Below are 22,749 nucleotides of genomic sequence, written 5' to 3' on the forward strand. Positions count from 1 at the left end.
GGTATCTTAACAGGGGCCTAACAACCATGACAGCTAATTCAGGCTGCATAGGGTAGGCAGCATGTAGGTGGTTTTGTGAATCAGCAAGCCTTTAAAATGCTTGTCAGATTGAATTAGTACGTCTTCCAGCAGCAAGCCATTTGGCCTCAGAATAGATTTTCCAATCTAGTCTTTCTAACTCTAGAAAAACTTGGATTCATAGAATAGAAAAATGAATTGGTGTTGTTTAAAACATCTGTGCAAGCAAGCAGACTAGGGAATTACTCAGGAATTCTGTCAGAAAAAGTTGTAAGTTTTCTCTTTTTTTGGTAACATTGTACTAAGTCTGAAAAACTTTGGAAAGTTCACCAAGACGGGTTTACGTGGATGTTTTCAAGCTGTTGTGTTGGATGCTGGAGGAAGGCTTTGGAAAACTGTCTCAGTCCATTGTACAGAGCACAGTATGGCTTTCAAACCATTTCTGATTTCATCTGGAAAAAATAGCAATGGGTAAGCTAAAAATACTGCAGGTAGAGAAGGCAACGTGAGTTACAATTAGGAATTGGAACAACAAAGAAACAAAATTTTTTTTAGGTAGCTGCAGAACCAGTTTAATTTCTCATTACAAATGAGAAGCTTACATGGCATTTCTGTGCTAGTTTAGAGAGAAAGGGGGCTTTTGGAGAATGCCTGGAAAACTTTTTGGTATGGTGAGCACAAATAGCCTGTCCATGGTTAAAATAGAGACACTGAGCATATGAAGACAAATGTTTTGAAGAACAGCTTGTAAAAGTCAAGCTGCTTCTGTTGCTGAATTGGTGCCACAGTTTCCTCTGGACATCTTAACGGGTACTGCTGTGAGCAGTGGAACTAGTAAGATATGATTACCTTTGGGTCTCATGCCTTATGGTTCGATTTGCTCATGCAAATCACTAAATGAATCTTCCTTTCTTCAGCTGAAGTATTCAGACCATATCCTTGTGTAGATTTGCTGTGATCAAACAGGAGATGGAACTTGCACCACAGCCTTTTACTTGCATGGATGCTAAGAAGTTCTCTCTCCTCCACTTGCATGTTCCCCACGTATTTACATTAAATGTACAGAAACTTAGTATCTTTGAAACCTCTCTGCATCCTTTGTCAGATTGCTGGAAGTTGGACAGAAAGTTCAGTAGTTGCTGAGGGGACATAAAAGTACATACAGAGGCAGTGTTGTAACGTACGCCTCATTTCTTTAGAAAAAGCTGATTGTCCCAGTGTGTATGGTGAAGGCAGCACTGGATGGCTGCTGCTGCTGCTTTGACTACCAGTCAGAAGAAGCTAAGAAGTAGACTGGGGAGAAGAGAATGGAGTGGGAACAATGTGGAAGAAGAGGAAGAAGCTAGCTCGGGGATGTGTGTGGGAGAGTCAGGTTTTTTTGTTTCATTTTGTTTTGATGTGATTGTTTTGCAGAGCTGCTGACAACTTCTGGACAGGATTGGGGCCCTGCTTATCTAGACATGCTAATGGTTCTGGGGAGAAAGTGACTCCATAGCAAGACACACCGGGTCAGCAGATGGATTCAGTGCAGGTGGTGGATGTGGTCTCTGGACAAGCAGAGAACTTTGGCAAAGGAATTCTGCTCAGTCTGACCAGAGGAGCAGGAAGCAGTGAGGGAATAAAGTCAGTCTTACAAGTCTTCTGTGATGCAGATAGTGAGTGAAGTGCAGGTTTCAGTTCATTGTTTTCAAATACATTTTTTAAAACAAAATACTTGGAGTATAGCTAAGTTAGATACAGTTTTATTGATTCAGACAGTCTTGTACTGGTCCTCTTCCTGTGGTAGACTTCTCCTGGCACAGCACTGTCTGAAATATTAGTTGTATCTGAGCAGCGTAAGAGGGACAGTCCAGCTCCTGCTCTGATAGCTTTTGTCTTGGGTAACTGGCCTGCAGTTGCAGCAGTAAGCTAAACTTCATTTGGTTTCACAGTTTTAGTGAGGTAGTACTTTTCCTGATTTTCCTGTCTTCACTCCTGCTGTCTGCAGTGGGGCACAGCACAGAATAAAAGCTCCAGAAAGGCACCAGGAACAGATTAGATGTGATTTCCAAGGTATTTCATCATTCTTAATATGCTGAATGGTTGCATGTGTATGTCTGCTGTTCTTTAAACAGCTGTTGATGGTAAAAGGGAATTCACTGCTGATTCTGAGGGGTAGCGTATTTTATTTCAAGTTTGCTGTTTAACATACAGTTCTGTTTGGGATTTTCTGATGCTTTAGAGGTTCACGTGTTGCATTTGTCTACCTTGTTATGTGCGAGCTCTGTATCAATGAATAAGCATACTTAGCATTGGCTCATGTTGATTAATTCCATGAAGTCCTGTGAATGGCTTCCAAGGAGCAACCAGCAGTAGGTCTCTACTAATGTATATCACAGGAAATGCATATAGCAAAATGGAACCTTCATCAGCCTTACCAGAGAACTGGATTCTCATAGCAGGAGTGTGATCTTTCCACACTGAAGTAAATCTCATGGTAAAAAACATACATATTTGAATGACAGTGCTTCAAGACTGGATGAACCATCTGAGGATGTTGGAAATGCTGCAAGCTGCTCTGAGAGAAGATTTGTCCTGGGGAGAATGCAGTTTCATTCACTAACCTGGCTAAAAGTATTCATTCTCCAGTATGAACTAGACTTTAGACAGAATTAACAGCCAAAGACCAACTGTTTAAATACTAGCAATTCCTTATCAGAAACTGATTTACCAGAAACCTCCATATTGAAAGAACAGTTGTTGGTATCTATTGGGACCCTTTTGCCCTCAGGCACTTTCCACTGAGGGAGAACAACAAGCAGTTTAGCGGCTTTTCCATTGCTTAAAACTGTGTTATACCTTGATCACATCCCATGGAGTTGAAAGCACGCCTTGCCTGTTCCATTTGGTATTTTTTGTGTTGGATACACGGATACTTTAAGAGATGGAAGGAGGCAAGGAAAAGTACCATTCCCTGAAATTGCTGCGTAAAAGGACGTGTGAGCATGCCCTTGCTGCACAGTAGTTGCAAGTGGATTCATCCAAAGAGCTGTCACTTCAGAGAACAGCAAGCATGAGCAGCACTGGTATAGGCATGTCTCTGATGTAAATCCTGAGCAGCTTTATCTTGTGTGGGAGGTGTTGATGCATTTCATTACTCAGCATTCAGCAGTTTTGTCCCCTTAGTTTAGAGGATGCAAATAAGATATTAACATTTCATACAAAATGATGAACCACACCTCAAAGTTTAGATGTGGTATGATACTGGTGTTATAAAAGTATGAGAGAGATATTTAAAGAGAAAAGCCTGCCTTTGCAGTTGTTACAATTAATAGTTGTGTTACACAACAGAGAACTGTATGTTGCTTTTTTTTTTTACAATTTTATAGAAATCTGACAAGAAGAAATGAATTATCAAATGGGAGAAAGGATGCTATTTTTCTGCTAACCTGCTTGCTCTGACAATCATAGATTTAAGACATAAATCCTTAGGATGCGTAATCATCTCATGTGACCTAAATGTGTGAACTGCTAAAACACAATAACTTAAAGGATGCCGCTTCAGAATCAATTTGCATCAGTTGTTGGTGATTTTCCTTATAAAGTCAAGGCATCATTCTTAAGAAAATGGTGAATTGGTGGATCATGACCTCCTTTATGAGGTTCACCTTCTCAGCCACTGAGATACTACAGCATTTGTCTATAGGAGCAAATGCTCAAAGGCTAACATGTTGAAAAGAGTGGAAGAGCCTTTACATGTCTTTGTAACTGTTAATCCTGGTTCCCTGTGGGCCCCTCTCTTCCCCCCATCCCCCCTCTTTTCTTCTTGTTTTTGCATCAGAAAAGCTTTCACATATTTTTTTTTCTTTAAAACAGCTGCATGAGACTCAAGACTGGGTTTTTAATGGGTATTGAAGACAAACAAAGACAGTGGCTGCAGAAATGAAGTCTACTAGAGGCAATTGGTTCTTTTGTTCAATTGGAGAAAAACAATCAGGTTTCTGAAAAAAGAGCAAAGCCAGCCAGTGGAATTCTGACTCAATGTCATTATTTGCAAATCTTCAGATCTTGTTTCGACTGGGTATTTCCCATGTGTCAGGTGGGACCATGCAGTTTCTAGTTTTGTGAAATGAAGCTCATAAAGTTTTTTTGTTTCATTTAAACAAATGGCAGGAAAAGTTTGAACTCTTATAGGTGTTTCTTGGGGTTTTTGTTGTTGGTTTTTTGTTATGTTTGGTTTTTTTTAGAGAGGGTTCATTTGTGTCATCCTAATTTCATGCACAGTCCTGTGGATTTCCATGGGATGATTTCTGTGTTGACATAATGTCCCTATAATTAATGTTACTATAATTGAACCTAACACCAAGTCTGTTTGTTATGCTAAATTGGGCCCTGGTGAGTGCTGTGAGCTTCTAAACAGGCTTTTCTCTGTTACCCCTGCTCTGTGCTCCAGTGGGGTTAGAGGAGCGGCCTGTGTTTGGAACATTTCTAGGTGGAAGATGGGGAGGAACTGGGAGCAGTTTACAGGGAATGTGTGGATCAAATTGTCTGGACACTTGTACCACTTTGAAAAGCTTGGTTTGATGTAGTCATGTGAAGAAACTGATATATTTAAGAGCTTGAGGCATTAAAGCTTGGGCATCACTTGGAGTAATTTTAATATTTGCATTGAATAATGAGTATTCATTAGACTGTAAATAGCTAAATCTGTATCTGGATGTATTAACCTCTTCTCATACGCACATAGGATCTATTAAGGCTTGAAGTGTTTGGTGCGTCTCAGAAGTCATAGTGAGGGAAGGATAGGGTTATGCATTTTTCTAGGCAGTGCAATATTTAAAACTTAATTTTCCCAGTATCTATTTTACATACTTTATAAACTTAATCCAGAGTTGCTTGCTTTTTTCAAGTCTCATTGATTTCAAATTGGGCATGGGTGCTTAACACCCTTGAGAATAAGGCTCATTATTGCATGTAGTAACATCAGATATGAATATGTGTGGAGTACCCTCATAGGCCTATCCATCTAGGCCTAGTCTCTCCAGTTCCAGGAGGCATACCACATATGCTGCTTCATAAACCAGTGACCTCCATTGTGAAAGCATCTAGCTCTGTCTTGAAAGGCCACTCCACACGCTGGGGCTCTGATGATAATGTGAAGTGATTTCTGAGCAGAGTGGCCAGGGGGGTGGTGTCCTGTGAACCCAAACCCCATGGACACTCAGAACAAGTCCGTTGCTCATCTAGCTGGACTCCTCTGCCAGCCTGGTTTGACTCCGGCAAGATGCTGTTGCCCAAACAGATATTCTTATTTTTAAGCAGTAGTTCATATTGAAAGAGCTGGATAGTCATTACATGGCTTTCTCTCCATGTTGGGTCAGCCTGCCCGCTGTCTTCCCACTTGATCCTTTTCTCTCTCCAAGCTAGTTCACAACTGTAACCACCACACTGTACACAGCTTTTTCAGCTAGTTTTGCACACCCTATTACAGTGGTGGTAGCTAGTTGGACTTGTTTTTACAGTTTTCTTTCTGTTGTTGCCACGTTTTAGGAAAATCAAAATGAAATACTTGAATTGATTGGTTCAGATCAAATGGAAAAGTTTTGTTTTGCCCCAGGTTGATTTTACACAGTTCCTGCCTTTCACTGTCTCAGCCCTGTGTTTCTTCTGTGGGTGCTGTCACAGGCATAGCCTACCATCCTGCTGACCTGCGACAGTGCACCCCTGGGGCAGCCAGTGCAAGTGGAAGACAGGAGGGAAATGGGGCCTGAAGCAGTTGGAGCGTAGCTCCAGTGCAGCTTAATGGACCTCAGATTAACACTGAGCAAAGCTGAAACAAGATGTCAGTCTTTCTTCAGTACACAGAAACTGCCAAATTGCAAAAGTCCTGAGAGCTGATCAGCTCTAATACTTGTGTAAACGTAGTCTTTGTATCACCTTGCACTTTATCTAGTAGTCTAGCTGCTGACCCCCTAATTTGGCTTTGAACCCAAAGACACAAAATGTTAGTGACCTGATATTTTTTCTTGCTGCTAGTTAGCTGAAGTGTGGGAACGTACTATGATGGGGAATGAGAAAGTTGTGGTTTAAGTCCTAATAAAACTTAGCAGAATGAGGAAGGACAAATAACTTGTGACTCTTGCCCCAGTCCTCAGAATCCTGAAAACCAAAAATTAGCTGAAGCTCACAGTATTTCTCAATGTGGAGGTAAGGCACAGAAACAGACCATCTGTTGCTTCTGCCCCATCTTTCTCTCCCTCTCAGAATTCAGTCACACAATGCATCTAAGAATGCCCCATGTTGAGGATCTCAGTGATGTCTGAGGAGATCTTTTTAAGTTTACTTCCTCAATACAAATGTTCAAAATTAGGCACTTTGCTAAATAATCCTGGAAGATTTAGATTAACTCAGTTTTATTCCACAGGGAGCTCTACAATTTTACAACATGCTGTTTCAAGGCAAGTGAGGTGCAGATGATAAAGTTGTCAAGAGAGATCTGATGGGATAAGTTCTCAATTTTGCCATAAGTGGTAGGTTTGGTTCTTGCCTGGGACAGGTTTCCTTTGAGCTCTGTTAGCTGATCTACTGTTATGCTGGACTCTGAGCAAGTTCAGGAAACCTGGAATACAGTTTTAAGGTTGAATTTGTATGGTTTTACATGTGTCAATGTAAAGTAGCATTCTGTTCAAAACAAAAACAAAACAAAGACACCACCCCCCCCAATCCAAAAAATCCAAACCACCCCAAACTTGACGTGATCAAAATGAAGGGAAAAAGACATGTTAAGGGGAGCTAGCAGAGAGGAGATAGTCTCTAGTGAGGCCACTCAGAGCACTGATTTCTCATAGAGCCATAGAGTTTTTTGAGAGAAGGAGATTTACACTTGTCTTTCCATTGCTTCTGGGTTTCTGAAGTCAGTAGCCACTTCTCAAAATCACCTTTACTAACCTTGATTGTCTTTCCTTGTCACGGAATTGTAAATAGTGCTCTTTCCTTACCTTATTATGAGTGCTGCAATGAAAGCCTTAATTCATTCATGTTTGTTGAGTTGCACAAAGAGTACAGGGATGAGTGTTCTATAGGAATGTTTATAAAATGAAGAAAGGCTTGAAATGTGTGGGAGCAAATGAATGTGTGTTCTTATGAGAGCAGAAGTGATGTGTGGTGGAAAAAGTTAGAACCAAGAGCTAACACTTCCTCACTAGCTTTCATTGATAAGCTACACAGCATTGCTTAACCTGCTGTATTTTATTTTTAAGCTAAGGAGGAACACTCACTATTCCACTCGGTCTATCGGCTATAAACAAAACTCTTCATCATTGATCATGACCGGTGGTTAATGCACTGCTTGTTGTCAGTCATATATCCTGAAATGAAGCCAAGGCCAATTTAACTTCCTAACAAAACAGCTATTCACTGAGTGATTTATTTGCGCTATAAACTAAAACTAACAGTTTATTATCGTAACAGGTCTTTAAAAGGACAGAATTTTTCAGCACAGCTGAACAACTGCAACAGTGTTCTGTGCTTTTCCAGAGCTGGGTAATTATCGAATACTGGCACTGAAGCCAGTTCTTTTGTGAAAAGTTTGAAAACCTGAATTTTTCAAAGATACCCATAAATATTGCTGGGCTTGTTAGTATTGAGGTGTGTGTTTAAGTAAAATCAGTCAGATTGAGTTAGTGCTATCTATGCATCATACAGAACACAGCAATCCAGTGCACAGATAATCATTATCCAAGATCCAGTATCAGAGGAATGGCAAGAATATTTCTGCTTTAGAAGTCTTTGAGGCACGCATAATGTTTAGTTTCGTGAATTTGCACAATTATTTGTTGTGCATGAGGTTTTCATACAATTCAGTAACACCAATGGTTGTGAAGTATGACTATTCAATAATATTAAGTTTAAAGTACTTATAGAAATCTGGAAGTACATTTTTGGCATCTTAGGTTCAGTACTAAATTATTTCATTTGGGAGGAGTCCAAGAGTTCTTTAGCTAGAAAGAGGAGATAATCACTACATAATTGCACTGTACAGATTAACAGAGAGTACTGGACAGGCCTAGTGTCTAGTGGAGCCTTGCAACAAAGCGTGAAATCCATTCTAGCTCACAGAAGAGCTCACTAGCACCAGAGGTTATCAGTGTCTGTTTTGGTTTTGCAGGGTACATTGCATGTATTAAGTTCTATCTGTTGCTAGCATTCAGTTCTGAAACCCCGGCTCCCAATTCCCAAGTAAAGAGGAGAGCAGTTTCACCGTGGGGTTTCAGGTCCTGTGCCTTCACCTATAATGTACACGTTGAAGCAAGTGTCTTCTTCCTCTTTAGATCAGTGTTCACCAGGTGAATATTCTCCTGACGGCTTCAAACCCTGTCTGCCATGTCCCCTTGGGACATATCAGCCTGAAGCTGGGAGAGTATCCTGCTTTCCCTGCGGAGGAGGTCTAACAACAAGACATAGCAGTGCATCCTTGTTTCAGGACTGTGAGACCAAAGGTAAGATCGAGATTTATTTGATGAACTGCGTTCCTCTGAAGCAAAAGTAACTGCTGCTGCTATAAGTGGGGCATTCAAAGAAGGGTCATTCTCCTTTCAAGGATCTCTCCTTCCAGGGGTTTCATAGTTGGCTAGCCTGGCTGCAAAGAAACTCAATAAAGCCTCAATTCTTTTTATAACTGATTTTTTTATACAAGACTTGAGAAGGGGCTGGGAGATACATGGAGGTTGGTCAGTGAAGTCATTGATCTGTGAAGAGTCATATAAAGGAACAGCAGGGAGAAAAAAAGTCTCAAGAAAAAAATCAAGACCAGTATGCCTTATTGACATTTTGGGTTTGAGCACAGCAGCAACATGAAAATGTGAAGGAGGGAATTGCAGTCCTGGAGGATAAGTAAGAAAATAGTTTCTTCATGTTCATAATGAGAAATGGGCTTGGATGCCTTGGGATATACCTAAAAAGCTAGCGTTCAGCTTAGCCCTGCAGTACCTCAGACAGCCCTCTAAATTTGATCACAGTGGAGCTGACATGCAATCAGCTCCCAGGCTTTTCCTCACAGGAGTGAAAATCAGGTGGGGATTATCTCTTTAAAAATCAAGGAATTTCATTAGCATCTTAGTTATCTAAAATGTAAAAAGCTGAAAGACAGCTAGCTATGAAGCTGTCTTTGAAAATGCTGATAAAAATACGTGTCCATTGAGAGAGACGAAATGTTAATCAGTATAATGGTTCACTCAATGTCTTAAAGTGTGGGTAAAAGAACATCACTTAATCAAAATCACCTGAAGAAAAAGTGTTAATAGAAAATCTACTGCCATACAGTAGAAATAAGTGATAGAAATAAGGTCCTGATGCAAACATTTGGTAGTGGTTTGGATTAAGAGATCTCACTAGTGTCAGTTAAGATATGTTTACTATTGAGAATGGCAATATGATAGAAGAATTTTGCAGTATGGTTGAAGAATTAATATTACTGGTAATAATGTGATAACTAATAGATTTCTTCAGTGAAGAATCACGGAATCCACAAATGCTGTTGTTTCATACTTAATTTTGCAAAGTTAAAGCACTAAAAAACCATGTTAAAAAACTTGGATCAAGATAAGACAAACTGATTTCAGTTTTATTTAACATAAACAAAACCAGGTCTATAAATTAGGTTCGGTTTTCAAATTAGAGTGGAGATTAAAGGAATTTTTTGTATTAACTGGAATGAAGAGCTCAGGGATTTGCATGTGGAAGAGGCCACATGGGACATGGAATCACAGATGCAAGAACTATTTGGAACTTGTATCTGAAGATTTGGACTGGGGGTTGGAACATGTAGGGAAGGACTCCAGGCTGAGCTAGCTTACAAAGCTCAACAAGACTAGAGTTATTTGGGAGTAAGCAGAGCTTAAAAGCAATAGAAAAAAGGCACTGCGCAGCACAAAAAACTACATTTGAAAGGCAAGGTAGTAAATTATTTTGATGTTGAGCTGAGAGAGGTAAACTTGCCAAATGAGGTAAAAGGAATAGGAAAAGATTTTATTTTAATTTTTTTTTAGTCCCACAAAGAAAAAGGGCAAGGAAAAAGAAGCCAGGTGGTGATGGAGTTAAGAGCAAAGGTAACATGTGGCTGATGCTCTTGACCGCTTTCTGTCAGGTTTCAGTACAGATGATTATGGGCATAGATGCAGAATAGCTAAGCAAAACCAAATGAAAAGAAGCATATTAGAGATGTAAGCAAAAGTGTTTGGGGTCCTGTATTCTCAGATTGCAACGAGAGAAGAAAATCCTCCTGTCTGCATGCAGGGAAATAGCAAAAAAGTTGCAAGTCTGCTAGAAAGGATTTTTCCCCTATGTCTGTCTATCTCATGTCTAAAACTTCCATAAAATCTGTTATGTTTATGAAAGAGTTTGTGTGTCAGAATGGGGTCTTGCTTTGGTGACGCAAGAGGTACTCTCAGCAAGCCCTGTGAGGGCTATAGCTTATGTGTCTAGCTAACATGATGATTTTCATGACGTGATGAAATAAAGTAACAGCAGATCTGGTGGAGGTGGCTGTACCCTAACTCATGGCCTGTTGTTGCAAGACAGTGTGTGGTCATAAGAGAAGGCGGCAGTATACCAGTTTAGTCACTAATATTGATGCAATGTGCCACTTGTAGAGGGCCAAAGTCTTTCACCTCTGCTTGTGGTGAGCTGATCACAGGGGTATACTAGGATGCAGCAGCAGTGCACATGCTGCTTGGCATAAGCTGGCAAGAAAGAAAGGTTTAGTTAGTATTTCCACATACAGTTCACCTTCCCAGTCAAATGTCAGTGGCTAGACCATTTGCTAACATGCTGTTCTACTTGGTGTCCTGCTTACAAAATCACGGTGATTATACTCACTCCCCTGTATCTTTTATTACTGCTTCCACACAGAACTGCTCTATAGTGTTGTGTTTGGGGCTCTTGAACTTGCACAAAGTGACATGATAAATTAAAATCTGTTCAATTACCTCTGCTTTATTACCCTCATAGTTTATGAATATGGCATTTCAGTTATTGAAATTATACTAGGACTTACAAAAATGCATAAAATCACATTCTGATGTGGTACTGCCACTTTTTTAACCATGCTGCATATTTAATTACTCTCCAGTTCAGTGTTCACCTGGCCATTTTTATAATACCACAACTCATCGGTGTATTCGCTGCACAGTTGGGACATACCAGCCTGAGTTTGGACAAAATTACTGCATTTCATGCCCTGGAAACACCACTACTGATTTTGATGGGTCAACAAATATAACACAGTGCAAAAGTAAGTATAGCAAGATGGTTTTGATGATCTCTTACAAATAAAAAGACTGGGCCATGGATATTCAGAGTGGTCCTAAGGGCAAAATTTAGCTTTGCTCCAGGGAGCTTGGAGAGAAGGCAGTGGTGTTGCTCCTCTTTTGTTGCCTGCCTGCATCTCATCCTACATGGCTTACTGAGGTCCATGAGAGACCATTTCTGCAGACTGGTTCCATCATTCTTGTTAAGGTAAGTGATGATTATGTCTTGCCAGTTGGTGCTGGGTCACTCTGGGTCTTGGTATTAAATCTTTTCTCCCATGATATAGCAGACAGAGTTTGTGTTCTCGGCACCCTGATTTCTTTCCCTTCTATCAAAAGGAATGGAAGTTGGCTTACAAAACTTAATAGCTCTGGTAACCATTTCTTCTTAATAACAACCTTTGAAAGAGGCAATTACAAAGAGAACCACTGTTCTAGATTATGGTAGCTGTTGTATGGGAAGCTAATTTAAAGTAGTAAATTAAAGAGGGAAAATGGAAGGCAGAGAGGCGACTCTTCAGAAGAACCTCTGGAGACACTTGTATACACACAGACATATATACACATACGTATGTAGAAATATGTTTCTGGGAACTCTGTGTCTCTCACTTAAAGAATCTGTTCCCTGGGCATGTCGCACCCGCACATCACTGTTATGGTGCTGTAGTGCCCAGACCCTTCTGGCCACACAGAGTTGGGGAGCGCAGGCAAAGCATTCTGCACTGACCTTCACCCTCTTACTGCCAGCAATGCTAATCTGTGCAAAGAGCCTGCTATACTCCCTATTTTGTGCTGCTGCAGGCATGGTGCCTGAGCAGACCACCTCAGACTCCAGTTAGGCTTAAGCTGATACTTCTGTAAAAATGTTCTGTCTGGTACAAGCAAGCGGAGCATCCTTGTTTTACCATTTCTGTGTCCTCTTACAACTGCCTTGCCACTTGGCTGTGGCTTGGTTGATAGCACATGCTGTGTTAACAGGGACTAGCCTGTACTTTTATGTCTCAACATTGATTAAAACACAAAGGCAGAAGCAGGCAGCAGTGTGAAGTGAAGCTGGCAAAGACAACTGTACCTGCAGCAGATGCAAACAGAAAAGTTTTTGTGTTTGTCACCCACGTACTATTTCTGACAGTGACTGTAGAGAGAGCTGTAGGATGACCTCACTTTGCCTAGTCTTGCATATTGTATTGCTTTTTCAGATAGGCAGTGTGGAGGTGAACTGGGAGATTACACTGGATATATTGAATCACCAAACTATCCTGGGGACTATCCTGCAAACACTGAGTGCACTTGGAATATTAACCCACCACCAAAGCGCCGTATTCTGATTGTGGTTCCAGAAATATTTCTACCAATAGAAGATGAGTGTGGAGACTACCTGGTGATGCGAAAAAGCTGTAAGTCTGAAATATCTACTGAGGCATATTGTATCTGTCTCAGTGTGCAACACAGGTTTCTCACATGCATTGCTGTTTATATAAACTAAATGTAGCCTGGCTGGCCTCTACTTAAAAGTAGGAATTTCTTTAAATGACAAATTGAGAAATCCTGTTTGGTAATGCTGCTCCATAGGTTCAGGTGAAACAAGGGTGCAAGGCTATGATCTATCAGTGAACTCTGAGAGAAATATTGTTAAGAAGGGGTAGATGGTTCAAGCTAACTAGTCATGAATTATGCTAAGCAATTCTAGCCTGGGTTAGGAAAGAGGAGATGCTTGCTAGTCCCTACAGGTGCCTGATGTGTGAATAAACGGCTTCAGTTTCTAGTATAGGCACATCCTTCAAACAGTAGACTGTTTTTTAGGAAAAGGGAAAATATTCCTTGAACAAGAAGTCATGCATTGATGTCCTGCCATCCACTGATGGCCTGCCACATTTTGAGGAGTTTTATTAATACCAGCAAACATTTCTTGTCATGGTAGTTTAACCTGTTTTCTAATTGTTCATTAGTATGAAGCATTGTCAGATAACTGCCTATTGTGTGTTTTCTTTGAAAGCTTCTTCCAACTCAGTGACCACGTATGAAACCTGTCAAACGTACGAACGTCCTATAGCTTTCACTTCTAGATCTAAGAAGTTGTGGATCCAGTTCAAGTCGAATGAAGGGAACAGTGCCAAAGGATTCCAAGTTCCTTATGTAACTTATGATGGTAAGCGGATGTGAGCAGCTGAGCCTATGTCGACCAGTGCAGCTGCAGCAGTGCAGAACTCCTTGTGGGCTCCTTGACCTTGCTAAGCAGCAGGGTAACCCAGCGCTCTCGGCTGTGTCACTATGAGACTACTTCCAGTAGCCGTTTTCATTTAAAGCTAGTTTAAGGAATTCTGCATTGCACTGCAATCTTAAGTGCCACCGTATTTCCAGTCTTCCACAGACCTAAACAAAGAGCTGGGATTCTGGGGTCCGAACTGCAAAATGCAGAGCTCAGAGCCAGAATCTGGGTTTTATGTGTTTTTGTGCGTTCCCAGTTCTGGGTTGCTTCAGCTGGCAGCAGAGTGCCCCCAGTTAGGAACTGGGCAGAGCCAAGTGCCTCTGATTTATTGTGTTGCTGCTACCATCTGTAATCTAGTACCAGACAGCAAAATATCTATATTGAAAAGAAGCTTGAGGGCCAAGAGTTTCACCCTATCCTTGTCAGAGTCACCAGGAGTGAAACTGGAGCTGAGGCTTTGCACTTCAGCATAAGAGATGTGAAAATGATATGGCACATTTCTGTTCACACTGGATTAATTGTGAAGGAGTCATCCTTGCTGTGGTCTGCAGAGTTTCATCAACAGTGGATAATTAATTTTTCAGGGGAGACCTCTCCTGTTGAAGCATTTCAAGTTTTGATTGACCATTGGATTTGCCTTTTAAGAAAGCTTCCTCTTACTTCTTTCTACAGTAAGAAGGAAAAAAAAAAGTCAATAACAGGTTGTGGGTATTTACAGTGCAGCTGGTTTGAAGCAGCCTACTTGGATTGTAGTGTATACTGTAACCTAGGTGCATTATGATTTCTTTTGCTTTTGACAGATTGATGCTGAGCAGCTCAGCAGAGTACACTGTTTTCATAGTAAACAGTATTTGTAGTTGCTTTACAGAAGAGCGTTTGGAATATTTTTTCGCTGCTAATATGGGAGCTGAGTACCACTGGTTCTTTTGGGGGCAAGGCTTACACGGGAGGTATTGAGGTATTGAGTATGCAAGCGAAGTGAACCTGCGAATTACTCTTTTGTGCATTCCCCATAGAGGATTACCAAGAACTAATAGAAGACATTGTTCGGGATGGTAGACTTTATGCATCTGAAAATCATCAAGAAATACTTAAGGTATATTCCTTCCACTAAAATGTTGGGTTTGATTGAAAATGACACTATTTTGTGCCTATGAGGTTGCCTGCTCTGCATCAGATCTGTTCCTTGGTGCACTAGACACATGCTACTTCAGGGAAGGGGGGTGAATCAGCATGTCCTGATTGTGCAGAGCAGTGGATATGAGACCCTGTGCCCAGGGGGATTAAAGGTGGATGAGACCTACTAGGGAAATCTATGGTGAAGATAGCCCCTTGAGCCTCACATAAACTGTGCTGGAAGGAATCAGTGGAGCAAACTGAGGGACATGGGATTTAATCTCTTGGAGAAGCACTTGGTGCTGCTACTTATAGCCTGTAGATTAGCAAGGGCTTTTCTTACCTGGGTGAAAAAAATCTCTGTGGATTTCACTTCTCTGACCTTAGTTAGGGGACAGTTGCATGGGCAAGTTGAGTGGATGTCATCCCAAATAAACCTTTCTTTTGCTGGATATCAGATCCAGTGTTCGTTTTGTGTTTTGTTTTGGGTGGGTTTTTTTTGTTTGCTGTTCTTGGAAGTATGAGGAGGGGAGAAATCCTGGTGCCACTAATGATAAATGTGAAACTCCAGTGACTTCCCTGGGGCCTGAATGTCAGCCTTGCTCCACTAGTTTCTGAGCCCCTGAAACATTATACTTGAAAAGTAAAATGCCCATAATCTTTTATAAGTTAATCAGTCATTAAGCTTTGTTAATACTGACCCTAACTCCTTTGTGGAATGACTGTAAAATCTGCTTTCCTTTTTCTAGGACAAGAAACTGATAAAAGCATTGTTTGATGTGTTGGCGCATCCACAGAACTACTTCAAGTACACAGCCCAAGAGTCAAGAGAGATGTTCCCAAGATCCTTCATTCGTCTGCTGCGCTCTAAAGTTTCCAGATTTTTGAGGCCTTACAAATAGTTGGCACTGTACTTAAAAAAACTAACCAGCCCTGGGCATGTACAGAGGGGTTGTGGTAGGTGGGGCTGCTTTCTGTGTTTTACACACTGGCAGAGAAACTCCAGGGAAACTTGCCAGCTCTGCTCTTGGCAGAGTTTGGCTTTCTCAGCTAATATAAATATTTTGGTGAACAGAATTTTTATTCCTTTCCAGATAATACCTTTTGGGTACCAAGGATACTTCATGGGTCTCTGAATTAGAGATTGCCTGTGGTTTCTGTAACTGAATGGTGCCAAGCAGAAGTTGTAGAGCTCTGCCCTGTTGCTTCATCAGTAACTCTAAAAGCTGATGAGGACAGACAGGCGAAGTATTGTGGTTTGGGATGAACTCTGGGCTGCCATTAATGCATGTTACCTCAACAAAGCTGGGTTCATGTTTGGTCTCACTGAAAGTGAGAACAAGATTGATGTCTCTCTTAACTTTTGCTATGCAGGAAATTCAGAGCTAAGATTGAAATAGTTTTAGTCCAAACCAGTGAGTCCAAGAATTCCACAAGGTGTAATTTTTCTCTGAACTGTATGTTGTATGAGGCATATGGAGGAATAAGCAAAAGGTTGAATATTAGCTTGAACGCTCTGGGTCTGGATCACACTGTGCTCATGCTAATGACCTATTGGTTTAAATGGACTCATACCAGAATAAAACCAGGGCACCACAGTAATGGAAAACAGACCCTGACCCACTGGACACTTCCATTTTGGGCTGGCTGCAAATGTTACAACAGAACAGATTCTTTGCTAAATCCCAGTGCTCTCCCTGTGCATAGGCCTGGGACAGCATGAGGCATTGGCTCTTCCAAGCAGTATAAAATTCTGTCCTCTGAGCACCTGCAGTTGAACACACAAGCCCCATTTTAAATGCAGGCTTTGCATAGATTATGCTTTTGTACATCACTGTATAAACCTGTATAAGGTTTTTATACGAGCCTCAATTCTTATATTCCTTAGCTTGTCTGAGCACCTTGCAATGACCTTGTTGAGCAGAGAAGGGCTGCTGTCCCTGTCTTGCTGGAGAGAAGTAGATGTACAAAGATATTTCTAAACCAGACTGTGGCCGCAAAAGTTGTCTATGGCAAAATGCTGTTCAAGATTCCCAAATTCTGTGTTCTTTTCCTCAGGTTGTGTTTCTTATGTGAGAGAAGGCTATTCTGAAAGGGCCTGTAGGGAGAACTATGTTGATCAAAATGTTGTCTCAGTGCCTTTCTGTCCACACTTACGTTACATCACTGTCCTCTGGCCATGCAAACCGTTTCCTCAGTGTAATGTACCTTCTGGGCCTTCTGTCTTGAAGGGAGATTGGCTGCAGTCCCATTCATTTGGAGGTGGACTTACGACCTCTATCTTTCAGCCACTGGCAGTGCTGAGTGGTGCAGTGGGTGCCAAACTTCCTCTGTGTGCCCCCTTAGGAAAGGTACTGAAATTTCACAGTGTAGCCAGGACAAATGCTCCCTTTCCTAGGGTGTGGAGTCAGATCTCCCTGGGTATCGTTGCATTGGTATGTGGTATTTAACTGTTGTGTGTGAATACTACCATGTCCACAGTGTGACAGATGAAACCCTCATCAAGAGCCAGGGTCTGAATCTCTTCCCTACACTGTTAGGAGCAAATGAATACTACCAAATGCAGACTTGCTGAACTGTTGTGCCATGGCAGCCCTGTTCTGTGGTATGTGAGGCAGTGCAGCCTGTCATGTGGTAACGACATGTCTTGGTCATGGTGTGACGGGAAGGGGCAGTGGCCTTAGGCCACAGCTGAGGAGCAGAGCCTCTCAGGATGGGGTGATGTGACACTGTGTTCCTCTTGCTACTGCCCTGAAATAATTGCCATGGTCTGAGCGGGAGAGGGAAATGGCTTGTGTTGCTGCCAAGAGGGAGAACTGTGTCCTAGCTGGCTGCACTGGGGCTTCTGCTCCAGCTCAAGAGCTGCTTGTGGGTTTCTGTGGCAGGGTGGTGAGCGCCCATTCCAGGAATGGGGCTGCCAGGCCTGCAGCAAAGGGGAGCAAACAGGCTTGGGGGGAAGAGGGAGGCAGGGAGTGAATTAGCAGAACAGAGGGGAAGGAACCCAGGTCCCTGTGCGTTCCTGGCTGGTGTGCTTCATCCTGACCAGGGTCCCTGCTGCCTTTGTGGGGAGGGAGGACAGGGGTTATCTGGAAGAATGTATGAGGCAGTGTGATTGGTGAGAGGAACGGCTAAGGGATGCCAAAACAAGAGGAAGGGTGGTGAGAAAGGCTTGCTACATCTGTGGTGAACTGTACTGTTGTGGTGAGATCCCAGGAAGGTATTTCAAGATAGTTTCCCTCTGGCTGCACAGCCCCTACCTCTCTACTGTTCGTGGCTTCCCATGCCAGATGCAGTGTGTCAGTGAGTCGCAATGACCCACCATCCATCTCTATGTGGCAATGGAGCACTTTGGGTGAGATGCTGCAGTTCTGTTCTGAGTGCATGGATGAGTTAGAGGCCTGCGGGTGGGGCACTGGGAGGAGAGGACCGTGATGTGCCAGCTTCTGGGCCAAGCCCAGCAGAGTGGCTTTGCTGTGGTTTGTGTGCTCTCTGCCAAGGGAAGCAAGCCAGTTCTTGCTGTATTCCCTCCCAGGAAGGCTACAGATCTGAACATTTCTGTTTCGTGTTGCTGAGTGACACACAAAGAGTGATTGGTTTCAACAAGGGTTCAAGAAAACAAAAGTTGTGAAACATCCAAATATTTTTAATGGGTGAAATTAGGCTTTCTTGCTCTGTGCATGAGTTACTGACTTGAGCTCTGGGTTGCACTGCACCTCGTCTTGTAGGCACGCTGTTCTAGCTCTGCATGACTGCTCTGGGACCAGCGTCTCGCCTTTGGTCCGTACAGTCGATCTCAGCTTTGCTTCTCTGTTGCCCCCATGTGCACAGGCCATTTTCATTGTTGTCTGTGGAAGGAGAGGAGTGTTATCAGTGTGGTGTATGGTCCGAGGCTGAGGAGAAAAACCTGTCCTTAAAGAAGAATCCTTTTTGCTCCACAGCCCTGTTTGTTTTCTACATCAAAAGTAAATGACTCGGAAGCACTTCTGTTACCCTTGGTCTAACATTATGAATCAAAGTTTCCCCTTTTACTGTAGATCCTGTGTGTGCAGTAAAAAGTGAAGAGGGAATTTTTGCCATCTTAAATATTGGGAGAAGCGATAACTGTTGCAGAATGTTGTAACACTTGGCATTGTATCTTCATAGCGATGGTAGTGGCTCTGTAGAAATTTTAATTTCTACTTTCTGTGTGGTTGTAGACTGATGTTATTTTTTGGCAACAAATGATTCAAAAATGTTTAACCTTATAAAACAGGATTTAACTTTTGAAATAATAATTAGCGTTAACTGGATGACTTAATGTCACATACATGAGATAAGCATAAGGAACTTTTTCATGATTGTAAATTAATGTAAAATGTTTCAGACTGTTACTCTTAATAAGAGAAATAAACCAGTGAACTTGTAGTTGCATGAAAACCTTGGGTAATATTTTTAGTTGTCTTGACTGTGCTAAGTAATAGTTTTGTGACAAAATTAACGGTTGTGTAGCAAGTTATCGCATATCAGATAGACTTTATCCTGAGAACATTGCTTACCATAGCATTCTGTTTCATCTAATATATTATTTGCCTGCATCTATACTCATAAAGATACAATTCTTCATATGTTTAGTGGTGCACATATTTCTGGCTAGTATAATACCAGAATTATGCTGGTATTAATTCTAATAATTATGCTAAAAATGTCTCCTATATGATGAGCTGGAGTCAATTGGCCTGTTGTAACCAGCTGTGTGAAGACAGAATAAACTACTTAAAGTAATTCCAAAGTATTTTATTACTTTGTAGATTAATCTGATTTTTTTCTAAAAAAATAAAAAACTTCCAAACTCCCTTGTTTAAACTTAATTTAAAAAAAAACAAAAAACAAAAAACAAAAAGCCAAGGTGAAAACCTGTGTTAAGACACAAGTTCCCAGAATATTTTTAAGGTTATACCACAGTTTCATCAGAGCTTTTCATTAAATCCACTGATTTCATTTCTTAGAATTAAAAAATAGAATTAGGTAATAGGAAATTATAAATGAGTTGATCTATAATAATTTTTAATACTGTTTTTCTGTATTTGTTTCTGTGATATTACATTGAGATTATTAGTTGTAGTCAATCTATCAAACTTTTATAAAAATAATCCTAATATCTTCTTAATTTATTCAGCTGTTTGTTTGACCCTTGGCTTCCTTTGATCACAGTGGCAAGGACTGATTTGTATTAAACTGAATGTAGCCATCCGGGTTCATTTGGTGTAGTTTTGGAAGATACAACTGTATAATTAAGCTGTTAGTTGTAGAAAGCTGACATTGGTTTATATGGAAAAGACAGCAAAGTAAATGACATACAGGAATATAGAGGTCATGGAAAAGTATGATGACTACAGGCAAATCACAGCAGAAAATTGTGTTATTCAAATATTCTTCCTGATATTGTGAATGCTGCCACCTGCTAGATTGCAGTGATGGACACATGAGGGCTCAGATACCCTCCAGGATGGGGAATGTCAATATGAACTACCTTGTGAACTTCCAGAACAGTGGGAGCTGAAATTCTGACTGGGATCTTTGGGTGTTTACGTAACAGAAATAAGTAATAGCGGAATATAGAGAGCAAGACTTGAAGCTTATTTAAATCCAAGGAATCAGAAGAGGTGTGATGCAGATAAGCAGGAAGGAATAGTATTACGATAATCCTTGGGGACAGAATGCAAGAATAGTGGTCCACAAATATTTCTGAATTAAATAAACTTAAATGCAAATGCTTTTTCTATCATGCATATAGATGACATCCTGTAAGTGCAATAGATGCTGAATGCAAAACCTGTCACAACTAAAATGTACATATACTTCCTATCTTCCTTTTAATGCTGCTCCATTCAAACTGTGTTTGTGCAAGACTGCTACTTGAGGAGACGAACAAGTACTTCTTAAAGAACTTGAGCCAAATTCAGGGCTGGTACAAGTAGGTTTGTTTCTAGGCATCCCTGGAACCAACCTGTCCTACAACACATCTTGCTACTGCCCATTTAGTTTGAACAATTCTTTTGCTCATAGGCAGATTTTCACTCTCTGTTGTGGAGCTCTGCTTTCCACAATGTATATTCTGCTGTCACTGTAGAACGCCCATGAGCAGTGATGCAAATACAGCACCTGTGGGGAAAACAAAAGGAGTTAAGACTATTCAAGGGACAGATTCCACTCTCAGAAGGTAAGTTCATCTAGTTTCTCTCCAAGTCAGTGCAAATTATGTACGACTTTCCTTATGTTGCTCTTTTAAACTACCTTATTAAACTACTTTAAGTGTTAGAAAAAAGAAAAAAAGAATATTTCTCTGTTTAAATATATGTTAGTGCAGCTGTTGCTCTGATTAAACAAATTTTGAAGAGTAGTAAAGTTTTTCGAAGTCCATGAAGTAAAGCCTGTTCGGTACAGAATGAAAAACATAGGTCAGAAAAGATGACCTTGAAATCTTTTTCCTTATTGAACATGTCTATAAATATAGAATTCTTTAAGGAGACTCCATCACACTGGCTGGCTGCTAAACTTGATCTAATGCAACTGAAGCCTGCTTTTTTCACTGGGAAGTTTATTCAATAGGCAATCTAGACTTACAAACCTGGATATTAATCATGTGCCATAAGACTTCCTATCTGTGATGATTCTGGGGATTAGAAAATAAGGGGTTCATAGTTTTAAGGACAGAAAAAGTTGCATTGGAAGCTGAAATATTCTGAAGTGGTCACTTGAGATGCAATTTGTTGTTTAGTAGTTCTTAGTTCAAGTGTTTTGTGTTATACCAAGAACACTACAAACATCTATGAAACACTTATGTACAGAGCAAGTTTATGCTTGACTAGGTTTAGAGAAAGCTTCATCATCTGTGCCTGAATCTACTATAGCAGTGGTAGCCTGAATGTGTTTTTTGTGCATTCTTTCCCGCTTGCTGTGCTAGAAGAAATGGAACAAAATACTAAGCGTGGACAGGAGCCTTGATGTGAGTTGGATGGAGAATCTCTATCTGGACATAAGTTCAGGAGATGGAGAAGTGTAGAGGTATGTTAAATACACACACACATATATATGTGTGTGTGTCTGTATATATATTCATATATATTTGACAATAAGATAGCCATGTGTGCAACGGCTGTCATGAAAGGAGAATGCAAAAAATACAGTTCTTGAGCAGAAAAAAAATGAGTGAAAGTTTAAAAAAAAAGCAGCAAGCTGGCCCAGGATGTGAACCTGGGGGGAGTGGGATGCCAGGCAGGGTGGGCACAGCGGGCTCTACCTGTGGGTGCCTGGTGGGGCGCAGCACTTGCTGGAGGCACTGCCTCTGGTTCCTTCTGTGCCTGCCCAGGCCTCCCCTCGCCCTTTCAGAGGGGCAGCCACCTGCAGTGCAATGACGAGGGGCTTTGCTTCCTGCAGCCCTCCTGGGCCGCCGGTGCCCTGCCCTGGCAGCAGGCTGCTGTCTTGATGTGACCTAGGGGGCCCTGCGTGAGCATGGGCAGGGCTGGCTGGCCTGGACGGGCTCCCCAGGGGCCCTGCGCTTGGTGCAAGGTGTGTATGCCGGCTGCGGGCATAGACAAATGTGTGCCTGGGCAAAGATGAGAAAAGGAAGTCTCCAAAGCTGGGAGCCTTAGAGGCATGTAAAAGGGTGGGCAGGGCAGGGAGCAGGCAGTGTAGGGCTAGGACAACATGAGGCACTCAATGCTGGCCAGCATTGCAGCTGAGGAGCCTGCTGGCTCGTAGTTGGTGTGCTGGCAGCCCTCGGGGCCTGCTGTAGGACCTGCAAGGCTGGGTGTGTGTTATTTGCAGTTTTCTGTGTTCATCTACGTGCCCCAAAAACGGCAGGAAAGAGTTGGGGTTGAGCAAATGAGGCTTTAAATGCACCTCACATTTGCATTTGGAGGGACCAAAAGTCTTTTAGTTGTGCACTATTTGCTGTCAGTGTGGCGCAGCAGGGAGCCACAGAATTTGCTCTGGATTTAGAGCCAGAGGTTAGGAGTTGCTTGTCACTGCATTAGCACTAGCATCTGCCTCACATCCTCTTTGTGACTAGGCTCTGTAGCTACATATGTCCATCACCAGTTGGAAGACCTGTTGCAAAATGCCAGCTCAGATGGCTTCTGG

The 22,749-nt window shown here is 41.6% G+C and overlaps 1 protein-coding gene across 2 annotated transcripts in view; it reads left to right on the top strand.

The window, feature by feature from the left end:
- Window positions 1-19,389, top strand: part of SCUBE2 (signal peptide, CUB domain and EGF like domain containing 2) — a 45,079-nt gene extending 25,690 nt beyond the window's left edge. For both annotated transcript variants that reach the window (XM_076344030.1, XM_076344029.1), the window contains 6 exons: window positions 8,328-8,495; window positions 11,126-11,287; window positions 12,503-12,700; window positions 13,300-13,452; window positions 14,529-14,608; window positions 15,378-19,389. In XM_076344030.1, coding sequence (XP_076200145.1) covers window positions 8,328-8,495; window positions 11,126-11,287; window positions 12,503-12,700; window positions 13,300-13,452; window positions 14,529-14,608; window positions 15,378-15,530 — 914 coding nt within the window. In that variant the 3' untranslated portion in view covers window positions 15,531-19,389. The remainder of the gene's footprint in view (window positions 1-8,327; window positions 8,496-11,125; window positions 11,288-12,502; window positions 12,701-13,299; window positions 13,453-14,528; window positions 14,609-15,377) is intronic.
- The last annotated feature ends 3,360 nt before the right edge of the window (window positions 19,390-22,749 follow it).

Source organism: Aptenodytes patagonicus, chromosome 7 (assembly GCF_965638725.1).
Source record: "Aptenodytes patagonicus chromosome 7, bAptPat1.pri.cur, whole genome shotgun sequence".
NCBI lineage: Eukaryota > Metazoa > Chordata > Aves > Sphenisciformes > Spheniscidae > Aptenodytes > Aptenodytes patagonicus.